This window comes from Protopterus annectens, chromosome 12.part0 (assembly GCF_019279795.1).
Source record: "Protopterus annectens isolate FY-2018-M chromosome 12.part0, PAN1.0, whole genome shotgun sequence".
Classification (NCBI taxonomy): domain Eukaryota; kingdom Metazoa; phylum Chordata; order Ceratodontiformes; family Protopteridae; genus Protopterus; species Protopterus annectens.
Window position 1 is genome coordinate 1,571,552,833 of NC_056746.1, and position 22,982 is coordinate 1,571,575,814.

The 22,982-nt window shown below is 42.5% G+C and overlaps 1 protein-coding gene across 1 annotated transcript in view; it reads right to left on the reverse strand.

Moving 5' to 3' along the window:
• The window catches only part of TEKT3 (tektin 3), a 988,003-nt gene that overhangs the window by 793,616 nt on the left and 171,405 nt on the right, over window positions 1-22,982 (reverse strand). Inside the window, exon 2 of the mRNA XM_044090523.1 lies at window positions 14,346-14,953. Within this exon, the coding sequence (XP_043946458.1) occupies window positions 14,346-14,924 (579 nt within the window). The 5' untranslated portion in view covers window positions 14,925-14,953. The remainder of the gene's footprint in view (window positions 1-14,345; window positions 14,954-22,982) is intronic.

Genomic DNA, 22,982 nt, shown 5'->3' on the forward strand with positions numbered 1-22,982 from the left:
TTCCAAAATATCTTTGGTAGGAACTCCTCTGAGGAAGGCTGCAGAGGTAGCTGTGGCCCTTGTGGAGTGAGATCTGATGCCTGCAGGTCCAGTTTTACCATGAAAAGAGTAACAAAAGTGTATGCAGTGGGCTATCCGTTTAGAAATTGTCTGTTTTGAAATTGGCTTCCCTTGAGTTCCTATAGCATGGGACACAAAGAGCTGATCTGATTTTCTGAAAGGCTTTGTTCTGTCCAAATAATATCTCAGTTGTCTATGGATGTCCAAGGAATGTAGAAGTCTCTCCCCTTTATTTTGAGGATTACGGTAAAAGGTAGGTAAGTGTATAGCCTGATTCAAAGCTACCCGGATACCACCTTTGGCATAAAGGACGGGTTGGTTCGTAAGGAAACTCTGTCCTGATGGAAGATGATAAAGGGCTGCACCGCCATGAGAGCTTGTAGTTCTGATACCCTATGGGCTGAGGTGATAGCCAGAAGGAAGGCTGTTTTCCAGGACAAGTATTGCAAATCTGTTGAGGCAGCTGGCTCAAAGGGAGGCAAGGTCAGCTTTTCTAGAATGAAATTGAGGTCCCAAGCAGGTATTGGTTGTTTCCTTGGAGGTTTTATATTCTTAGCCCCTCTGAGGAACTGTCTTAAGAGGGGGTGAGAGAATAAAGGTGGATCAGTGTTGTATTCTGCAGAAATGGCTGAGGCATGGATTTTGATGGAGGAGAATGAAAGTGCACTGCTTAGTAGCTTAGCTAGATACTGTAATATTTGAGGTAAATTCAATTTTCCAGGATCCAGGCCCTTTTTCTCATTCCAAGCACAAAACCGTTTCCATTTTGCGGAGTAAGCTTTGCTAGTAGACGGCCTTCTGGCCTCCAAAATGACATCCTGCACCTCCTTGGAGAGTAGGGTCTGTTGTGATGTTAAGGAATCTTCCATGCGGCCAGATTGAGAGTTTTCAGCTGACTGTGAAGAGTTTTGTAATTGTGCTGAGTCAGAAGAAGAGGCATTAGAGGTAGGGTCCATGGGGGGGAATGCGTCGGGCTCCTCAGGAGTGGGTACCAGTGCTGTCTTGGCCAGTCTGGAGCAATGAGAATCATCTTTGGTCTGTCTGCTCTGGTTTTTAATAGAACTTTGGGCAGCAGACGAAGAGGTGGAAAGGCATAAACTGTCATTGTTGTCCAACTGAAAGAGAGAGCGTCCACTCTCCAGGCCTTTGGATGAAAAGTCCTTGAGCAGAATTTTGTCAATTGGTGATTTTTGTGGGAGGCAAAGAGATCTATGTCTGGTCTTCCCCATGCTTGAATTATCTCTGTAAAAACTTGAGGATGCAACTTCCATTCGTGTGGATCTGTCATATTTCTGCTTAGTTTGCCTGCCAGCGTGTTTTCCTTGCCTGGCAAGAACTGTGCTTGAAGTTCAATTTGTAATTCCAGAGCCATGTTCCAAAGTGACATGGCCAGTTTGCATATGGGGTATGACTGTGTTCCTCCCTGTTTGTTTATGTACCACATAACTGTGGTGTTGTCTGTCCTTATCAGTAGTTGACCTGGATGCAGAAGGTCCTTGAATGCTATAATAGCATTTATTACTGCTAGCATTTCCTTTTGATTGATGTGAAGGTGCTTTTCTTGTTGGGACCATTTGCCCTGAATGCACCGATCTGTCATGTGCGCCCCCCAGGCATAGTCCGAGGCGTCTGTTCTGATGACTTGATTTGCTTGAGGCTTGCAGAATGGAAGAACTGTGTTTGTTTGGTATGCTTGAGCCCACCACAGAAATTCCTTTTGAAGGCATGGAATTAGTGGTATTATTGTTTCCAAACTGTGGCTGTTGTTCGACCATAGGTTTTTCAGGTACCACTGAAGTTTCCTCATATGCAGCTTTGCACATGGGATTAGTAGGATGCAAGATGCCATGAATCCCAGAGCATGCAGGGTTTTCCTTGCAGTCAGCCTGATGAAATTTGCTAGTGTTCTGAAATATTGAGTTAGTTGCCCCTGCTTCTCTGGCGTGCGGTAGGCCATCTGGGTGTTTGTGTCCAAGTTGGCACCCAGGAAAATTATTTTCTGAGAGGGTATTAGCCTTGATTTCTTTTTGTTGACTGTGTATCCCAGAGAATTCAACAACATTATTACAAAAGCCAGATGTTTCAGAAGTATGTGCTTGCTGTCCGCTTGGATCAGGCAGTCGTCCAAATATGGGGATATTTGTATCCCTTGAAGTCTGCAGTAGGCAATTACTGATGCCAGGCATTTCGTGAATACTTTGGGCACAGTAGATAAGCCAAAGGGCAATGCAGAGAATTGATAATGGGTTGAACCTGCAAGAAATCTGAGGTATATTCTGCAATTTTGTCTGATTGGGACGTGCAGGTATGCCTCCTTGAGGTCCAATGTTACCAGCCAATACTCCTTGCCCAGCATGGGAAGAAGCTGCTGTAATGTGAGCATCTTGAATTTTGGTACGAGTAAAAATGTGTTTGGGATGGATAGGTCCAAAATAGGTCTCCATTCTTTTCCCTTCCTTGGTACCAGGAATAGTCTGGAATAAAAACCTTGACCTTGTTCATGAGTAGGCACCTCTTGAATAGCTTTCATGTCCATGAGATCTGAAATTTGTCTTTGTGCCTCTGCCCTTTGATTGTGTGGCAGGTTTGGCATGCCTCTCATTTTTGGAAGGGTGTGAAAATGGAATCTGTAGCCTCTGTTTATAATGTCCAGGATCCATTTGTCTTTTGTGACAATATGCCAATTTTTTGAAAATAATGCCAGCTTTCCGCCTAAGGGTGCTGCCATTTGAGCCTTGCTTGGCATGCAAAGGGGAAAGTCATTGGGCTTGCTTTCTGAATGGCTGCAAACTATCCTCACCACCTCTCTGTGTAGGAGCTTGCCATTGTCTGCCTCTAAAAGATCCTTGAGATTGCCCTCTGCCCCTTGGGCGTCTGCATCTACCTCTTTGGGGTCTGTCTGTGGCTGGAAAGGACCAATTTTTGGAAGGCCAATTTCTACTGAAACGTGGTGGTTGTACCTGTAGAAAATCTTTCACTGTTTGCATTGATTTAGCATTTTCCTCCATTTTCTTTAATACCTCCTCAGCTTTAACACCAAATAATACATCCTTTTGTAGAGGGGCATCTAGTAATTTAGCTTTGACATGATCTGGTAAAGTTTGCTCCTTGAGCCAGGCATGTCTACGTATGACTGATCCTGTAACAGCAGCTCTACATGAGGCCTCTAGAGCATCAAAACCACATTGCAAGGTATGTTTACCCACTTGTTCTGCACTATGCATCAAATCCTGCAACTCCTTTAAGTCTGGTTGTTCAGGTTGTGACATTTTACTTCTCAACTGAGATAACAGAAACTGTTGGTACTTTAGCATATGGAACTGGCAGTTTAATGCCCTCATGGTTAAGGTGGCCGAGGTGTATACCTTTTTTCCCCACCTTTCTAAGGATCTGGAATCTCTCTCAGAAGGTAATGGATTTTTAGCAGTGGAGGCTTTAATTCCCTTGGGGCCCTGTGAAATAGTTTCTGGGTCAGCCGCATGGCTTTTGTATAAAAATTGGTGTGAGTCAGGAACCCGGTAGTACCTGTCAGGCTTGACTGGGGCTGGAGGTAAGGAATCCGGGTTTAGGCAGGCCTCCGAGTACACATCATCTAGTATGTCTAAGACAAGAGGTATAGCCAGAGGCCTGTGCTGAGGTAGCAATAGAAAATCCCTAAGCCTTTTCTTGGAATCTGAGTACTCTTGGCCTTCCCAGTGGAAGTGCTCCCTTAAGGTATGCAAGGTTTCCCCAAATGAGTAATCCTCTGGGGGAGAGACAGAGGGAATGGACTTCTCTGCATCAGAATCTTCAAAAGGGGAGTAGGAATGTTCCTGTTCATCAGAGTGCTCTGAAATAATGGAGGCCTGGTCAGAGGAAGGGGATTCTTCCTCCACTCTGGGCCTTTTGTCTGGGGGGGGGGGGGTTGAGAACCCCTAATAAGAGTAATTAAATCCTCAGCCATTTTAAGCATCTGTTTTTAGGCATGGGGCCTGGAGAAGGGCCCTGAGTAGCTTGTCTCTTAGAATGCATGGCTGCTTTAGACTTAGTGAAAGCCTTGATGGAAAAAGAAGAGGAAGGTCTGAAGACACCTTGAGGGGAGGCAGACCTGTCTGCATGTTGAGATTCACCACCAAGAGTGGTTTCGGTATCTGTAGTCGGGGTGTGGGCCGAGGAGCCTGCGACCTTGGGTACAGGAGACACCGCCAATGAAGTGTCGTCGGTAGGCAGGGGCTGTGTAGGTGCCTCACTGAGAACCGAACCACCTGTAGTCGGCTTTGGCGTGGTGTCGGTAGAGGCCGCGGACCTCATATGTCGGTCCTTATCTTTGTGTTTTTTAGATAAAACTGGAGTCGGAGTATCCGAAGACATAATATAGTTAAATTTTTTGCCAAAATAGTGCTGGGCGAATTCCGCCCGACGCTTAATGGTGCGTTTGTTGAATGTAGCACAAAAACGACAGACCGAGACGTCGTGGTCTGGGCCTAAGCAAGGAATGCAGAGGGAATGAAAATCCTTATGCGGTATTTGCTTCCCACATGAAATACAATTATTAACTTTGTCTGACATCGGTCTGAGGCAAGAAAAGTTTCCCCAACGGGGTACTTAGCTTTAAAGAAGACTTCGGTTGCAAAATTTTCGTAATTTCAGGAGCTGGCCGACCGGCACTTACGAGCTGCTTCTGCTTCGGGCACCGCGCAGCAAGAAAGACTGAAGAAAATGGCATCGGCTGGTTCTTTTATACCCCTGTCGCACTGACGTCAGGGAAGAAGCGACGACAACCGATGCCAGACCTAGACTTTGGAATTCGGCCTACCGAAGACCCGCCTGACGGCAGGAGAACCCCATCTGTTATGACTGCAGCTGTATGCATGATGAACATGTCCACCTTACACACTTGTACAGTGTTCATCATATTGTTCACTCCTGCAGTATCCATAGCTATATGGATAGATTACCCTAGCTAACTACATTTGAGAGGAGGAAGAAGAAGAGACCAGGAGCCCCTGGAGAATGGTCCTAGCAAAGCTTGATCTGGACCTAGAGAAGGAATCAAGCTTATAGTACTTCATAAAAGTATGTTCAGAGGATGAAGTAGCAGCTTCTAGAACACCTTTAGGATCCACCTCTTTCCAAAAAGTTTTAGATGAAGCCAAGGCCCTGGTACAGTAGGCCTTGACCCTGCCTGCAATACATGTGTTATGGTGAATATAATAAAAGGTAATATCATTAGACAACCATTTGGAAATAATCTCTTTTGACACAGGATGCTACTTCTTTTTAACTTCACAAGAAATTAACAATTGATCCAAAGATCTGAGAGATTTAGTTCTTTAAAAACAGTACTTGAGTAATCTATTGATATCTAAGGTATGGAATTTCTTTTCTCCCTCATTTTTAGGTTCAGGAAAAGTGGGGAGATGGATAGTTTTGCTAAAAGTAAACTTGAATACCACTTTAGGCATAAAAGAAGGATTAATTCTCAAAGAAACCCTGTCCCATTGGAAAATAAGATAGGCTTTGCTCACCATAAGAGCTTGTATCTTAGATACCCTTTTTGTAGAGGTCACAGCAATCAGTAAAACTGTTTTTCATGTTAAGAACCATAAGTTTGCCAAGTTAGCTGGTTCAAATGGAGCAAGTGTTATTTTCTCTAACAAAAAATTAAGATCTGGTGGAGGGGTCACCAGTTTTCTAGGAGGCTTGTTATGCAAAAGCCTTAACAAGAAAATTTTGACAGGAGACTGCATTGAAAGAGGAGGATCCATGGGCAAACATGCTAAAATGGCTGATTAATGAACCTAGATATATGAGTAAGAAAGACTACAGGATAGTAACCCACCAAAATATTGTAAAAGCAGAGAACTACTACCCTTTAATTGGTGCTGGTTATGTTGTTGGCACCAATGAGAAAACCTTTTCCATTTGCTAATATATATGATAGTTTAGTAGCAGGATTTCTTGCTTCCATTAGTACCTGCTGCAGGTCCCCAGAAAACAGGTGCCTAAAATAAATTAAGACCCTATCCTCAAGAAAGTCAATTGGTGGAGTCCTGGAACAGAATTTTGTCAGTAGATTGTTCAGAGAGGAGACAAAGAGGTCTACTTGAGGAATTCTCCATAGATGGATCAAATCTTGGAAGATCCCCTGGAAAATGCTGACATCTGTGCAGTCACAAAAACCTGGTTCAAAGCTGTGGAGAGCACCCCAACCTTACCTTGTTACTTATCCTATCATACATTCAGACCTCAAACTGTGGGCAGTAAAGTCAAAGGAGGTGGAGTTTCAATATATATTAAAGACATACACATCTCCAGGCTGGTCAAACAGTATGATGCACAAGAGACACTCCAGGTGCAGTTAACCATTGACAAGATCCATATTCAAATCATAGCTAGCTACCAGACCCTAAATCTGACTGAAGATGATCAATCCGCCTATTTGGATCTGTTCAGATCTATCAAGATTCAACCCTTTACCCTGATCCTGGGTGACTTTAACTTCCCAAACATAGACTGGAAGAACTACTCATGCCAGAACAGAAATGCCCAGAGATTCCTTGATTTTGTCAATGCAAATGCCTCGGAACAGCAAGTCGATACTCCCACAAGGGGTGATAATATCTTGGACTTAGTATTAATCAACATGAGTAACCACTAAAGCATGCCTATAGTATCATCCTCCCTGGTACGATCTGACCACAAAGCGGTCACTTTTGAAGTCACTATCTCCCCAAACCCCCCTCTAGCTAGGATCAGACATAAAAAACTTCTCCAAAGCTGATTACAGCCTCCTGAGTGATGGTGTAAACAGCTTCACAGCTCCCTCACCCTGTGTAGGAACTGGCACCAATATCCAAAACTACACCAAAGCATTATACAAGCATTTATATAGATGCATGGAATCAGGAATACCTGACAGGACTAAATCATCCTCCACAAGGAAGAGCAAACCTGTCTGGTGGACATCTGCAATAAATAAACTCTATAACAAAAGGAAAACATTGCTGTCCAAGACCAAGAAGGAGCAAGTGCCCAATTGGAAGCAATGTCTCCTTAGCCGCAACAAGCAAATAAGAGCACTACTGAAATCCTCCAAAGAAAACTTTGAGTACAAATTGGCCACATCTACTACAGACAATCATAAGGGCTTCTTCACATATGTCCGCATCCTCAAAGGAAGCACTCAGATCAGTTCAGAACTAGTGGTCAAGGACACCACATATACAAATGCCATAGAGATAGCAAACTTGCTGGCTGACAGATTCAGCAAAATCTTTATCCATCTGTCTCCCCCCATCACTAAATCAGGACATCCCCAGTACCTGGCCCCTTACCCTTATATCTAGGGAACAGGTCATCACTGCTCTCTCAAAGGCAAAAAAATACAGCCTCCACAGGACCCGATAACATCTGAGGCTGCATCTTACGTGAACTCAGGCAGGAATTTGCAGCACCATTAGGCACCCTATTCAACCAAAGCCTGAGTACTGGTTTCATCCCAGCTGAGTGGAGGACAGCCACTGTCATCCCGTTACACAAAGATGGAGCGTCCACTGATCCGGAAAATTATAGACCCATCAGCCTAACTAGCCTGATCTGCAAGGCTATGGAACAGATTATCATGGACCTCATTAACAAGAACATTGACAACCTCCAAACACTTGATCCCACACAGTTTGGCTTCATCAAGGGGAGGTCATGTGTGCTAAATTTGGTGAACTTCTTTGAGACAGTCATCAAAGCCATGGATGAGGGGAAGACTGCGCACACCGCCTACCTTGACCTGGCCAAAGCCTTTGACACTATTCCCCACTCAGGCATAATAGATAAACTCTCTCAACTAGGCATCATATGTTACCAGATGGGTAGCAAACTGGCTCACTGACGGAACCCATGTAATCAAAATAGGGGAAACCATCTCAAGCAGTAGAAACTTAACAAGTGGCATATCCCAGGTTTCAGTCTAGGGCCTCACTTATTTGGGATATACTTTTCTGGGGTGCAAGCCAAAACCAGTGGGCTATGGCTGACCAAGTTTGCAGATGACTGCAAGCTGGGTGCTGTCATTAATTCCCCTAGTGATGTGGACACCCTCCAGGAGGGTCTCACTCAGACAAATGACTGGTGCCAGAAACATGGCCTCAAGCTGAATACCAAAAAATGCATCATCATCCCCTTTAGACAGAGTGGCATCCCCACAAATTATCACATTAATAACAATGTCCTAAGCACTCAATCAGTTGTGAGGGATTCGGGCACCCAGGTTGATAGCAACCTGACTTTGGACTACCATGTTTGCTTCCATGGTACAGAAAGCCTTCTACATGGCCCACCTCATAAGTAAGGGTATCTCATCCAGGAACAAGGAGGTTGTAACATCCCTGTATTCTTCCCTTATAAGGCCCATTATTGAGTACAAAGCACCATTCGGCATATACCTCGCAAAGCACATGCAGCAGCTGGAGAGACCACAGAGGTTCCTCACCAGGAGAATCCAGGGCCTCAAACATCTACCATACATGAATGGGCTAAAAGCCCTATCCCTCTACTCACTTTCATACAGACTCCTCAGAGGTGACCTCTGTCTGGCATACAAGGAGATCATGGACTCCACCTTGATGGGACTGTTAAATATCCGCAAGTCAAGCTCCACTCGAGTAACCCACACGCGTGGCCTCAACCTGGTCTGCGACATCAACAGGACGTGTTGACGGGACAGATTTGTGTCCCAGAGGCTCCCCCATCTGTGGCTCCCTCTCCACATCAAGCAGAGTACCTCATTATCCCTTTTTAAGCGCAACCTGGATAACTGGATAGGAAACAGAAAATATACCCCTGGGATTCCACCCATGTCCCTGCTGGACAGGGGCAATGGATGCTGATTTGTCTTAACATGGGCTAAACTCTTGGCTAGGCTTATAAGGGCCTCAGGGCCAATAGCCTAGTAATCTCCTATGATCCTGTAATCCTATGATGACTAATGTCATAGTGTATCAAACATCCCTGGTCCTGAGTAAGTAGATCCAGTCTATGAGAAAGCTTGTGGTAATTGCCCCCGGCCTTTTCCAAATGAAAGAAGTCACCACAATGATCTTGAGGGATTCCTATTTAATCTTTATACGTACCCTGGGTATTAGTAGAAATGGTGAAAGGCATACAGGAATAATCTTGTCCAAAGAAAAGAAAAGACATCCATCCTCTAGGCTTTCTTGCAAGTAGTCCTGGAACAGAATTTTGTCAGTAGATTATTCAGAGAGGAGACAAAAAAGTCTACTTGAGGAATTCCCCACAGATGGATTAAATCCTGGAAGATCCCCAGATCTAATTTCCATTTGTAAGGGTACGCACTCATTCTGCTCAGCTTATCAGCCACACAGTTTTAATCTGATGGAATGTAAGATGCCTGTAGAGTGGAGACTATGCTGTGAAGCTATATCCCAAGCTAGGATGTCTAGTCTGCAAAGGGGGTAAGACCTGGTTTCCCTTGCTTGTTGATGTACCACATGACTGTGGTATTGTCTGTAACTATTTGTAGAGGTCCCAGGGACCAAAGATGGTTCAGACAGTTGGGTGCCTTGATCAGAGCAGTCATCTCCTTGATATTTATGTGCTTGTTCTGTCCCTGATACCCCTCCCCTCACCCCGTACTTTTATCTCTCCTGAAGCAGTTCCCCATGCAAAGTCCAAAGCGTCTGACTGTTTTAGAGCAGGTGGAGAGGAGGAGACCTGGATTTCTCCATTGTCTTGACCAAAAGATTTTTCTTCTGACAAACCCCAGCACTGTAATCTGAAAAGATAAGGGGTGCTGATGCTGGGACCAAAGACATTTCAGACACCACTGTACCTTTCTCATGTGGAGTTTTGCCATTGGTATAATGATAATCATAGATGCCATGAGACCAAAAATCCTGAGGTATTCCCTCGCAATAATCAAAGTCTGAGTGGAAAACCCTAGAAACAGTTCTAAATAAAAGATATACTTTTTCCTTTGGAACAAAAGCTCTGTGAACTGAAGTGTCTAGATGACATCCCAGGAACACAATCCTATGTGAAGGAGTCAAGAAAGACTTTTGAATGTTCTTTTAGAATCCCAGTTTATGCAACAGGTCTCTCACCCTAGGGGGAGATTTCTGGTACCTTAAAAAAGACTCTGTAAACATAACCATGTCACCTAAATACAGAAAATGTGAATACCCTGTACCTGCAATGAGCTATAATCAGAGCTAGACACCTTGTGAATAGTGGATAGTCCAAACGGTAAGGTTGAGTACTGATAATGTGATCCAGACACACAAAACCTTAAGAAATGTCTGAAGTGTAGATGAACAGGGATGTGATAATAAGCATCTTTTAAGTCTAGTGTTATCAGGAAACTTGACAGAAGAAGAAGTGGTAACAGGTTGTGAACTGACAACATTTTGAATTTGGCACTATTACAAACAGGTTCCAGAACTGGTTTCTGAGCATTTTCTTTCTTTGATAATAGGAACATTTTTTAAAAAAATAAAACATCTCCACCTGGGAAGGAGGAACTGGATCTATCACTCCTTCAGACCTCATGTGATGGAGAACACGTGGAAACAGAAGAATCTGTTCTGCAAGATGAGGAATAACCACCTGGAAAGGAGGAGTTTCCTCCCACTGCCTTCTATAACCTCGATGAATGATTTTCTACACCCAATTGTCTGAAAAAAGAAGTTATGTGCTCACCATAATGTTCCATGTGTGTTGTCCATCTCACCTTCATTCTGTACTGGTTAGGTTCGGAACCGATCCTCAGTTCTGACTCGGCCTTTTACAAAAGCTCGAGGTCTTCAACTAGCTCATAGCTTACACCCTATCCTATGATGCCCTAGGGAATTCCCCAGATCTTGTTTGCTGGTATACAAATATATTTATAAGCATATAAAAATGTATTACTTTACAAGCCAAGAAGATGGTCAGAGAATATTAGTCGCCAAATGAATCCTCTCAGTACTCCAGGAGCTAAAGGCTGGGGGAAGGAAGGTGTGATATAAGAATGAAGGCGAAATGGACAACACACATGGAACTTTATGGTAAGTACATAACTTCTTTATGTGATGTTGTCCTATCTCACCTTCATTCTGTACTGGTTGGGATGGCGTCCCTAGCACCATCTTTCTTGTGTGGCTTAAGGGAGACTATTCCTCAGAACAGTGGACCCATAAGAGGCCCTGTCCCTGGAGGCCAAATCAACTTTGCATTGAGTAATAAAGGTATGAGGTCTTGCCCATGTTGCTGCAGCACAAATGGTATCAATTGTCACTTTAGCCTGAAAGGCAGAAGAGGTAGAAATAGCACTGGTAAAATGACCTCTTAATTTGTCAGGAAGTTGTTTGTTTTGGGATTTGTATGTGAATGTAATACAATCTGACAGCCATCTGGAGAGAGAGTGGTCTTAGTAACTGGACCACATTTTTTGCAGTCTGAGCAGGACACAAACAATTAGTCAGTCTTTCTAAAGTCCTTTGTTCTATGCAAATGATGTCTAAAAATATTAGAGTCTCTGGATCATCTTGCTCCTTTCATCACACTTTTTAATCACCTCTTCAGCAGAGGGGCCAAACACTAAATCTCTATCCAAGGGAACATTTAAGATCTCATTTTTACATCATCTAGGAGGTTCTGAGAATGCAGACAAGCAATCTCCCTAAAATAATACCAGTGCCACAGCCCTGGAAGACGTATCAACAGAGTCATACACACAGTGCAACAATGGGTAGTAACCTGTGCAATAAAACAAACTAAATTGTTTAAAGCAGATTTTTCTTCAGAAGAAGAAACTATAGATAAATCATTCCTCAAACTTTCTCAATTTGCCAGAACAAACTTTAACACATGAATCTAACAATTCAAAATTCTGAAAGTCAAAGATGAAGAAGAATACACTTTTCCCATACCTATCAATAATTTTTAGAAGGACTACGACTAGAATTAGGTAAGTGCTTAGGAGCAGTGGAATCAACTAAGGCAATACAACTGCTGGTTAGGTTTGGGAATAGTCTATAATATCTTCAAAATAATAATGATACCTGGGTCTATAATACACAATAAGCTTCAGAGCCAGAAAATAAAAATAATGTTTATTAAAACAATAAACATTAAGCGCTTTCATCCCTTTTAGCTATTAACAGGACTTCATCAGAACAGTTAACTACTAAAACACAACCCTTATATCCAGGAAGTATCACTAATTTCATTTGTTAATTGATACTTAACAATGCTAAAATAAACGTTTACAATTCTTTCCTATAGAAACAGTTAAAAACGCTTCAAACACATTCTTATTACACAGTAAATATAATGCTTATAAATCCAAGGGTCTTTTCTTCAAAATAGGTAATAAAGAAAGATATTCATTTAACCCTGGTGGAAAAAGGGAGTTTAACTTAACAATCCATTTGAATTATTTTACTTCAATGTCTAATTCCCACTAACCACCCCTAAAATTAACTGGCACTACCTCCAGGATCCCAAACTGAAATTTATTAAACCTGTGACATATCAAAGAGTGTTTATACAAAGAACTGTTCATATTTGCCTTGGAAATGGCATCTAAGTGTTCATATACTCTTTTTCTAAATAATCTTTCAGGTTTCCCCACATAATACATACCACATTTATCACAGATTGCAATTTAAATCAAACCTCGGGTGGCACAATTCCCTTTACCTAATCTAATGTGTCTAGAAAAACCTTTAACTTCCACAGAATCAGATTCCAAAGCGTAGGGACATTGTTTACATGAACTACACCTTCTAGTACCCTTCAAAGCTAGAGGGGGTTCAATGTAAGTTTGTTCAAAAAGATTTTTGAAATTCCTTCCAGTTTTATGTACGAAAAGGGGTATTTGCCCCAAAATTTCCAGAACATCCGGATTCCCTTTAAAACTTAATTTTTTACCATAATATCCCTAACTTTGTTAGACCCAAAAACATAAGGAACCAACATACTACTGGAAAAATCTTTGTTAGACATAGTCCCAGCCTTTTTTGGTGTTATGCCTGCAGTTCTGTTACCTAAGAGGGGTTTATACTGCTTTTCCCAGTCTAACAAGACTTCATCAACCGCTTTCTGCAACTTATTAACTGGGTAGCCTCTATTTTCAAACATTACCTTAAATTTAACTATTTCTGTTTTAAATACATCCATCTCAGAACACATCCTAGCCACTTGGACCAACTAGCCCTTAAAAAATAGTCTTTTTCATATGCTTAGGATGACTGCTATGAAAATCCAAACATTAATTGGAAAATGTTTTTTTTCTATAAATTCTTATTGTCCTTTATGTTTTTGGGTCCAATGAAGTTGTTTTCAGTTTGTTTACACCACTTTTAAACTAATAGAAAGAAATGAGTGCCCAGTTTAAAACAATGTTACATTTTCAAGACAGTCCATTAAATAACAATACTCCTAGCTTTAAAATAACTTTCCTGAAGAGGAATTTAATAAAACATTACCAAAATTTAAGAAAATTAAAGTTTTTCCCCTAAGGGAACGATCTGTCCTGCAAAGAAAAGCAAAAGCTGACTATAGATCCTCAAAAGCATTAGAGGAGTGTACTCTTTTGCAGCAGTAAAACTGATGGGTTTCACTTCCAGACTTGTCTTTTGGTCAGGTCAGCTTGAGCTGCTTGACAGTTTGGGAACATAGAAGGTGTCCCAAAGCTTTGGAACCTGGATGGCTTCTATATCCTTGGCAGAATATAACCCATATAGTTAAGGCTACTGCAGCAGTGATCAATATGAAAAATATCTGACAGTACACAAACCACACACAAAACACATATAAATAAAGTGCATTTGATAATCTGATGTGCTGCTGTGGCTCACTGAAGAGAGCCATCCCCATAACATATGTTCACAGCCTACTCTGCTACATTTGCAGACACCTGAACTAATAGTATCGAAAATTATTTTTTGTCCATACAATTTTGCTTAAGGAGGATTAAGTCAATATGATGTCAAGGAAACCTCCATATACTTTCCATTATGCTTTGAATTTTGGGACACGTGCCTTGTTTTGAGGACTCTTTTTTTCTTTTTTCAAAGATACCAGTTACTCATGGAATAATCTACCATCTAAAAGCACAAGGACATTAATGGACTGTGCAATACTATAAATCAGAGTAAGTCTAGGTAGCTAGCTGTAGAGAAAATAAAACAGAGAATTTAGGTTTCCCATCTTCAGCAAATTGCAAGACAAATCAAGCTAAAGTGACATGATCAGTCATTTTCTAGGAATATTAAGTATGGCCATGAGAAGTAAAAGAGCTTACTTACCTGTAGTGGTCCTTCAGTTTCTGCCAAAGCTCTTTCCAATCTCTTTTTTACATCTGTAAGGGCATTTGTCTCACCAATCATCTGATCAGTTTCATGGTTTATTTCAGATCTCCAAAATGCTATATCAGTGACCCTTTCTCCTATGTTTTTACTTGTCTCAGACTGAGATCTTCGAGTCTGTTGATCTTTAAATTGAATCAAACGTGCAGTATCTAACCGCAGCCTTTCTGCACTGTGCCTAGATGACTCTGAATCTTTGTAATGGATATGGTTTGATTTGTACCAGTCGTCTGGTGTATAGCGAGCATAAAGTGCTGTCCTATTTGAAGGATAGTTTGCCATCTGAGTTTGCACAGCTGCTGGTGCACTGTTTGAAAGAGGGGCCAGACCGGGAGATATGGATGCTACTTTATAATATGTACTAGGTCTCCAAGGTAAACTCATGCTATAATTTGGAGAATATGGTGGAGCACGGTTTTTATAGCTCGATGCCATTGTACTTATAGCTGGCAGAAAGTTTGTTGCTGTTACTTTTGGTCGGGCATAGGTGGCTGTCAGAGTAGAACCAAGGAGCTCCATTGTATCTTCCGCTTAGTCAACCAATCCACCTATAAAAATACATATACATATATACATATATATATATTTAAAGTTTTAATGCATTAGTTATGTAACAAAATTTCATTTTATATCTTCAAACAAACAGCTAAACACAAATACATGGTATTCTTAAAAACTTCTGCTATTTGTATGTAAAAAGCATTAGTTCAGTGATGGCATACTCTCATAAGAATCATTTCAAACCAGTTCTGTTTTTTGCAGTTGTCACCTTTTGTTTCAGTACATTTTTCAGTAACAACAATGCAATCAAATTGTTTATTGACCATGGACTGCTAGCATTCTTATTCTGAAGAGGTACTGCTTATTCATAAAAGGTAGTAACAAGGTGAAGGATAAAAAGAAGTTATGTACTCACCATAACGTTCCATGTGAGTTGTTTATCTCACCTTTATTCTCACTGATGGGTTCGGAACCGATCCTCAGCTCCGACACGGCCAATAGCAAAGCTCAAGGTTTGCCAGTAGCTCGAGACCAAGCTCCATATCCCATGATGCACTGCTGGAATTACCTCAGATCTTGTTTGTTGCATGTATATATACCCCTGTAAGGGGTGCACTCCCCAAGAAGGAAGAAGAAGTATTGAACAACCAGGATGATACTAGTCTCTAGGTCAACTGTCAGCCAGGAGGAGGATGAAGGGGGGGACGTGAGAATAAAGGCGAGATAAACAACTCACATGGAACGTTATGGTAAGTACATAACTTCTTTATGTGAAGTTGTTAAATCTCGCCATTTATTCTCACTGATGGATAGCATCCCTAGCACCCTCAATCCAGGGTGGCTCATGGGAGTATATTTTTCAGGACAGTAGAACCAAAAGAAGACCTGTCCCTGGAAGCCTTATCCACTTTGTAATGAGTGATAAAAGTATGAGGCTTAGACCAAGTGGCTGCAGCACAAATGTTATCAAGGGGAAATTTAGCTTGAAAAGCAGAAGTCGTAGAAACGGCTCTGGTTGAATGAGCCTTTACTTTGTGTGGCAAAGGTGTGTTAGCAGTTGCATGAACAAATGAGACAATCCGATAACCATTTTGAAAGGGTTGTTTTAGCCACTGGTCTACCTTTTCTGGCCTCCGAAAAGGATACAAAAAGTTGATCTGATTTTATTATATCCTTAGTTCTATCAAGATAAAATATGAGCTGTCTGTGCACGTCAAGTTTGTGCAGCATGTATTCTAATTTGTTGGAATGGTTGTGAAAAAAGACTGGCAACTCAATGACCTGATTGATATTAGACTCAGAACAGACTTTAGGCAAAAAGGAAGGGTTTGTTCTGAGAGATACTCTATCAGCATGGAAAATCATATAAGGAGGTCTGATATATAATGCTTGAAGTTCTGACACTCTGTGGGCAGAAGTAATGGCCACTAGAAAAATAGTTTTCCAGGACAAAAATTTGAGATCACAAGATGATGCTGGTTCAACGGGGGGAAAAATGATCTGAGACAGCATAAAATTCAAATTCCAGGGAGAATAAGGGGTTTTGACAGGCGGCCTCATGTGAATAACACCTTTGAGAAAAACTTTAGATAACCTATGGGCCATAATATTTAACCCATCCAATCCAAGGTGGAAATTAGATATAGCGGCTAGCTGAACACGAACTTTGGCAGCTGCTGCTCCTTCATTAAAATCATTGTCAAAAACTCTAAAATGGACGACAAAGGAGCTCGGAAAGGGTCAATTTTTTTCTATACTGGCCCAAATGGAGAACCTTTTCCACTTACTGTGATATAGTTTTCTGGTGGATGGCTTATGAGAAGACAATAGAATTTGTCTTGTTTCATCTGAGAGTGAATGAAGCCTGGCTATTTGGGGAAGTGGATCAGACAAGCAGTCAGCTTTAGAGACTGCAATGAAGGATGGAGGTCCCTGATGGGTGTGTCAGGAGGTCTGGAACTGGGTCCAGGATCCATGGATCCTCCAGCAGATGATGGTGAAGAAAAGGGAACCAAATCTGTTGAGGCCAATGGGGGGCTATAAGGATAACAGCCCTTCCCAGCAACTTTGCTTTATGTAATAACCTGGGTATCAATGGAATTGGAGGGAATGCATATAGGAGACGCGGAGGCCAATCATGTATGATTGCGTCTCTTGGGGGAAGTCCCAGAGGTGGTATTAGGGCAAAGTAGCTTCTGCATTTAGTATTAATGTGACTGGCAAAGAGATCACAGCAAGGCTGGCCCCATTTGCAGAAAATCATGTCCGCAACATGTTGGTTGAGAGACCACTCGTGAGGCAACAGGATTGCCCTGCTCAGCTTGTCTGCTATCACGTTGGATTTTCCAGGGATGTGCATTGCTAACAGAAAATGCTGGGATGACACAGCCCATTGCCATACCCTGAGGGCTTCTCGACAAAGGGGATAAGACTTGGTTCCACCCTGTTTGTTCAAGTACCAGACTACTGACATGTTGTCTGTCTGAATTGCAATTGTCTCTAGAGGAAGAGAGTCCTGAAAGTACTGCAACACCAGAAGTACTGCTCTCAACTCCAGAACATTGATATGCAGATGTGACTCTTGATCCGTCCATGTGCCTTGGGCAGTCTTTCCCTGAAAATGCCCCCCCCCCCCAATCAGGGAAGCATCTGTGGTCACAGTGGCTACTGGGGGGGCACAAAGGGTCTTTCTATTGTGACATGAAGAGATGTCAACCACCACCAAAGGTCCCTCTTGCAAGAGTATATGATGAGAATCATATGGTTCATTGGCAATTTCTGGTAAGACCATTGAGCGAACAGGAGCCATTGAAGAATTTGCATATGCATCCTTGCGAGTGGAATGGCTAGAATTGCTGCCGCCATCAAACCTAGTACCTTCAAGACCACTGCGGCTGTAGCTCTGTTCTTTGACACCAATGAGTTGACATGTTGGCGAAGAAGTGAGCCCCTTTTGACTGGAAGACGTAGAGTGGTGGTTAAGGTATCTAACTCTGCTCCTATAAAGACAGTATGCTGCGATGGCGACAAAGCAGACTTTTCGAAGTTGACTGTAATGCCTAAGTGGTGGCAGAGTGTCAGAGTAGATTGTGTTGCCTGAATAAATTGATGCCTGGTGGTGGCGGTGAGAAGCCAATCATCTAGATATGGAAACACCTGGAATCCTAGATGCCTCAGGTGAGCCATGATTACTGCCATGCATTTGGTGAACACTCTGGGGGCTGTAGTGAGACAAAAGGGCAGAGCTTGAAACTGGCAGTGACTGGCTCCCAGCCAGAAATGCAGGTGATCTCTAGAGTGTCCGTCCATCTTTACATGGTAGTACGTGTCCTTGAGATTGATGGAGCACATCCAATCGCCTTTCCCTAGAAAAGGAAGAATGGCCTGAAGCGTGACTACTCAGAACTTCTCTTTTTTTTTACAAACTGGTTGAGTCTACTGAGGTCCAAAATAGGTCTCCAGTCCCCTGTTTTCTTTGGAATCAAAAAGAATCTTGAGTAAGTTCTGAATCTTGTTTGGTCTGCTGGGACTGGCTGGATGACTTTTTTTTTCTAGCAACTTGCGGACCTCTATAGTTGCTTGTTCCCTGAGACTGGGTGAAACATCCGGGATTCTGTTGACAGGAGTGGGAGGGGAAGAGAATGGTATGAAATACCCTCTGGAAATGATGCTTTGTACCCAGGTATCGGATGTTATGCTTAGCCAGGCTTCTGGGTACAAAGATAAGCAACCCTCAATTGCCTCCAGAGCCGGACAGCCGGATCTCCTTTCAGGAGTGCTGGTAGGGCTGACCAGAGAACTGGCCTCTGTTACCCTGCAGTTGCGGACACCCCCTGCCACGTGGGCGTCTTCCATTATAACCCCCTCCTCTGCCTCTAGAGAGGGTTTTTCCACGTGTGTACTGAAAGGCTCCCTGTGCTTTTCGGAACCACATCTTTTAGCCCTTAGGGCCCTTGGGATAGAGCTGAGTACGGGTAGAAAAACGGACTCCAACAGCAGATAGAGTCTTGCCTTCCTGCTCACACCTGGTTAGAGTTTCCTTTACCTTGGGCCTGAACAGGGATGAGCCATCAAATGGGGTGTTGATAAAGGAAGACTTGAAAGGCTCCGCAAAGGAACAGAGATGCATCCAGGCTTGTCTATACAGGGCAATGCCTGAACTAGTGGTTCTACTCAAACCATCAGCTGCGTAAGATTTGAGACACATGGATGAGTTCACAATCGAGTTTAGGGTAGCGAGCTGGGTGTTAACTTTGTCGGCAACCCCTGCAGCTACCGTACCCTGGAGAGTATCTCCTAGCTCTTTCAGGAGATCTCTTTGTAGTCTTGTAAAATGGGTTAAATAGTTCAGTGATCAAAGGGAAAAAGTCGCTGAACTAAACATGCATTTCCCATATCTATCGATGATCCTGGAATCTCTGTTTGGAGGATGGATAGATGGGGACGTCTCAGACATTTCCTTTTTGGTGGCTGCCGCCACCACCATGGCATCAACAGGCACTTCCTTAGGCAAAAAAGCTTTGTCCATTGGGGCAGAGATTAACTTATTTGGCTTCCGAGGGACAGGTTCTATGGCCTCTGGAGATTCCCACACCTTATGAGAGATCAGCTCCATGAGCTCATCATAAGGCGGAGACACCCAAGAGGTGGAAGGTTGAGACCTGGAAGCCTTCAAGAGCACTGACTCATCTTCAGTAGAGCTTCTGGACTGCCAACCACCCCTCTGATTAAAGATCTCTAATATCTCTGCAAAGGAGATATCCTCAGAGGGGGATCAAGGGGGGCCCTTCTGACTCATCCAAGTCAGTGTCAGATGTCAAAGACTCCTGTGGGGAGTCCAAGTGTCTCCTCTTGCACAGTCTCTTCCTGGGTATCTCCTCAGTGGGGGCATCTGGGGAGGTCTCAGAAGAGCAGGGGGCACCCTGTAGGGCTACTTGAGGCTCAGGGTCTCTACGCTTGGGTTGACCGGTAGAAGCAGGAGTGGATGCAGGTGCTTGAGGGGAGGAGGAAGCCAGACCTGATGTTGATGATGTCTTTGGAGACAGGACTCTCCTCACGGCATCAAACGCACCATGGCTCTGACGAGAAGGGGTAGACGGATCCGAAGGGACCATCCGATCCTCCCGCACTGAGGCCATGGGCTCCAAGCCCAAGGTAGGAGTTGAGCTCATCTGAGCCGAAGCCCCGAGAGGAAGAGTCGGCACCGACAAATCGGTACGACTATCCTCTCCAGACCCAACAGGAGAGTGTCGGCTCCTAGAGTCCCTGGTCAGTGCCGAGGACATCCTAGTAGATGGAACTGATAACACCGGAGCAGGTCTCAGCTCCACAGGCTCAACAACCATCAGGTTGGGCTCCTCCAGCTCCAAAAGTTCAGTACAGCTTGGAGGAGGAGCAGTCAAGTCCGGATTAATGGTCTTCGGTTCTGACAAAGGTGTCGGAGCTGACAACAATTTGGCAAGGCCTGGTGCCCATAGAAGCTTCTGCACCAACCGGTCCATATCCAGATCTGAGAGGCTGACAGAAGACATTGAGGAGTGCACCGAGGGTGCTGATTGAAGCAGAGGAGATGAGGGAATCTCAGAAACCAGCTCCAAAGCTGTGAGCTGGCTCCAAACAGAAGGGACACTCGGTTTCGAGGGCAGAGGAACCGATGACCCTACACCCTCCATTTCTTTAGCCTTTTTCAATACTTTGGAGTCACCTGAAGACTTGGATGACTTTGAGGATTTACTAGCACTATCCTGGTCAACCAGTGCTTCCAAGAAGAGGTGCTGAAGTAAACCCCCATCCACCAATTTCCTCTTCCTCTCTAAAAGTACCCTGGAAGAGAAGGAGTGACAGATGCTACAAGAGTCTTGGAGGTGTAATGCCCCCAGACAGTAAACACACTGAACATGCCCGTCAGTGACTGACATTTTCTGTCCACAATCCAGACATTTTTTTGAAGCCAGATTTAGGATGTGGCTTCTCTTTCTCATCAGACATCTCTTTTTTAAATTTAGACAAATTTAAACAATAGAAAACACACACTCAAGAAACTATCTAAAAACTACTGCTAAGAATTTGATTAAATACAAGGCCAACTTCTAGGCCAACTCTACAGAAAAACCCATGCCAACACAGGGCACTTATCTAAATCTAAATCTAAGTCTAAATATATATATATATATATATATATATATATATATATATATATATATATATAAACTATCCTAAAAAGAAAGTCAAGAAAAAAGTTTTTAAAACTTGCAAATAGACGAATCTATCTAATAAAATTGGTCCGAGCTTTCTGGAATACCGAGATCTGTGCCACGGCAAACTAGATCTGAGGTAATTCCAGCAGTGCATCATGGGATAAGGGGCTTGGTCTCGAGCTACTGGCAAACCTTGAGCTTTGCTATCGGCTGTGTCAGAGCCGAGGATCGGCTCCGAATCCATCAGTGAGAATAAACGGCGATATTTAACAACTTCACATCTGTGGTTAATATTATGGGGAAACTGGTTCACAAATGAAAGTATAACTGCATTCTTTCCTTAAATGCAGTAGGTTTCTTCTTGTTTAACATGGTTTTGTGCATGTTCATGACATAAATGCATCCTTAAGTTCATAGGTACTTAACAGGCTAGTTATCTGTCAGAATCTTAAAAAGTCGAGTATTATATTCATATTGTAGTTTTTTACCCTTATATTATACGTACAAGTAACCCAGAGGTAAAGATATGTTGAGACATTTACTTGTTATCTTCTCCATGATCAATGTGCATATCACATTCTGAGTAGAACTGACTCTGGAGAAGACACTAGTGTTACAGATTCATACATTGAAGCATTTGACATGCCAAATTATGAAAAACTAAAACATAAAGCAGAGGTTATGAAATTTAATCATAATTCAATTGCTTGGTTCAGAAATTGCCTGAGATATATAATGCAAAATGTCAATTAGTCCTCGGCTGTGCATATCCTTAAAAGTTGGTAACTGACACTCCTAGTGGATTTGTACTAGAATTACTACAACTTACCTATATGTTAGCCCTTTATGTGAGTAAACATGATAAAATTGACACAGGCAATAATTCATGGACATAAACTTCAGCCTTGTTGATCAATACATTTATTTGTGCAGTATAAAAATATATTTTAGAAAAGCCTTATCACTCCCACCACTACACAGAGCAGTAAAGTGCAAGAGCTTTTAAAGGTATTGCACTATAAGACGAGATGTATCATAATAAAATGGTAACGAGCATCCTGCTATGCAGACACAAGCTACTAACTCATAAAAAAAAACCTCTGTGGAAGTGTTGCTGGTTTTGTTCTATAATAGCATACAGAGATCCAGAATGGCACTAGATACACAATAACTTCTCTTCTTGTAAGAACTTTGTGCCCTAAATTGCTGTAGAAATAACATGTAGACAGGGACACGGTGCACTTCTTGTCTCATTCATTATCTGGGTCTCCTCCTCTGCTGCTGGCACCTATTTGGTGCAACTGCTTCTATTAGATCCATGTACACATATAGAGTATTTGCTCAAGTTTATATATGCAGCACAAACCAGGGGAATGTTACCACTATTATAATGCAGTGCATGAATCATTCAGTTATGTTAGAGTATACATAACCAAATGATCCATCATAAAGTTGAATGAGCTATGACACAAAGTTGTGCACTGCAGGATGGTAGTAGAGGAACTGGGAACTACTCTAGAAATAGCAGTTACCACATACATGCACACAAACACAATGCAATAGGTCTGTCATTGCTGTAAGTCACACGGATAGTTTTCCCCCTAAAACCCATTGGTAGACTATGATTTATTAGTTTTACATCTGTTTTATTAGACTGTATACGAAGCACTATACACCTTTCTATGAATCTTACACTACTGCATTTTACTTTTGTTACCTTTCACCTCACTATGTCTGTGTTTGTTGATTTATTGTCTGACTGATTAACCAATTGTGCTGCATTCTAATTATTTTGTAATAAAATCTGTCGTGGTCTACAGAACACATTTCAACCCACTGCAGAACTGTTTCACCTGTCTAATGCATAATCAGAAGGCAG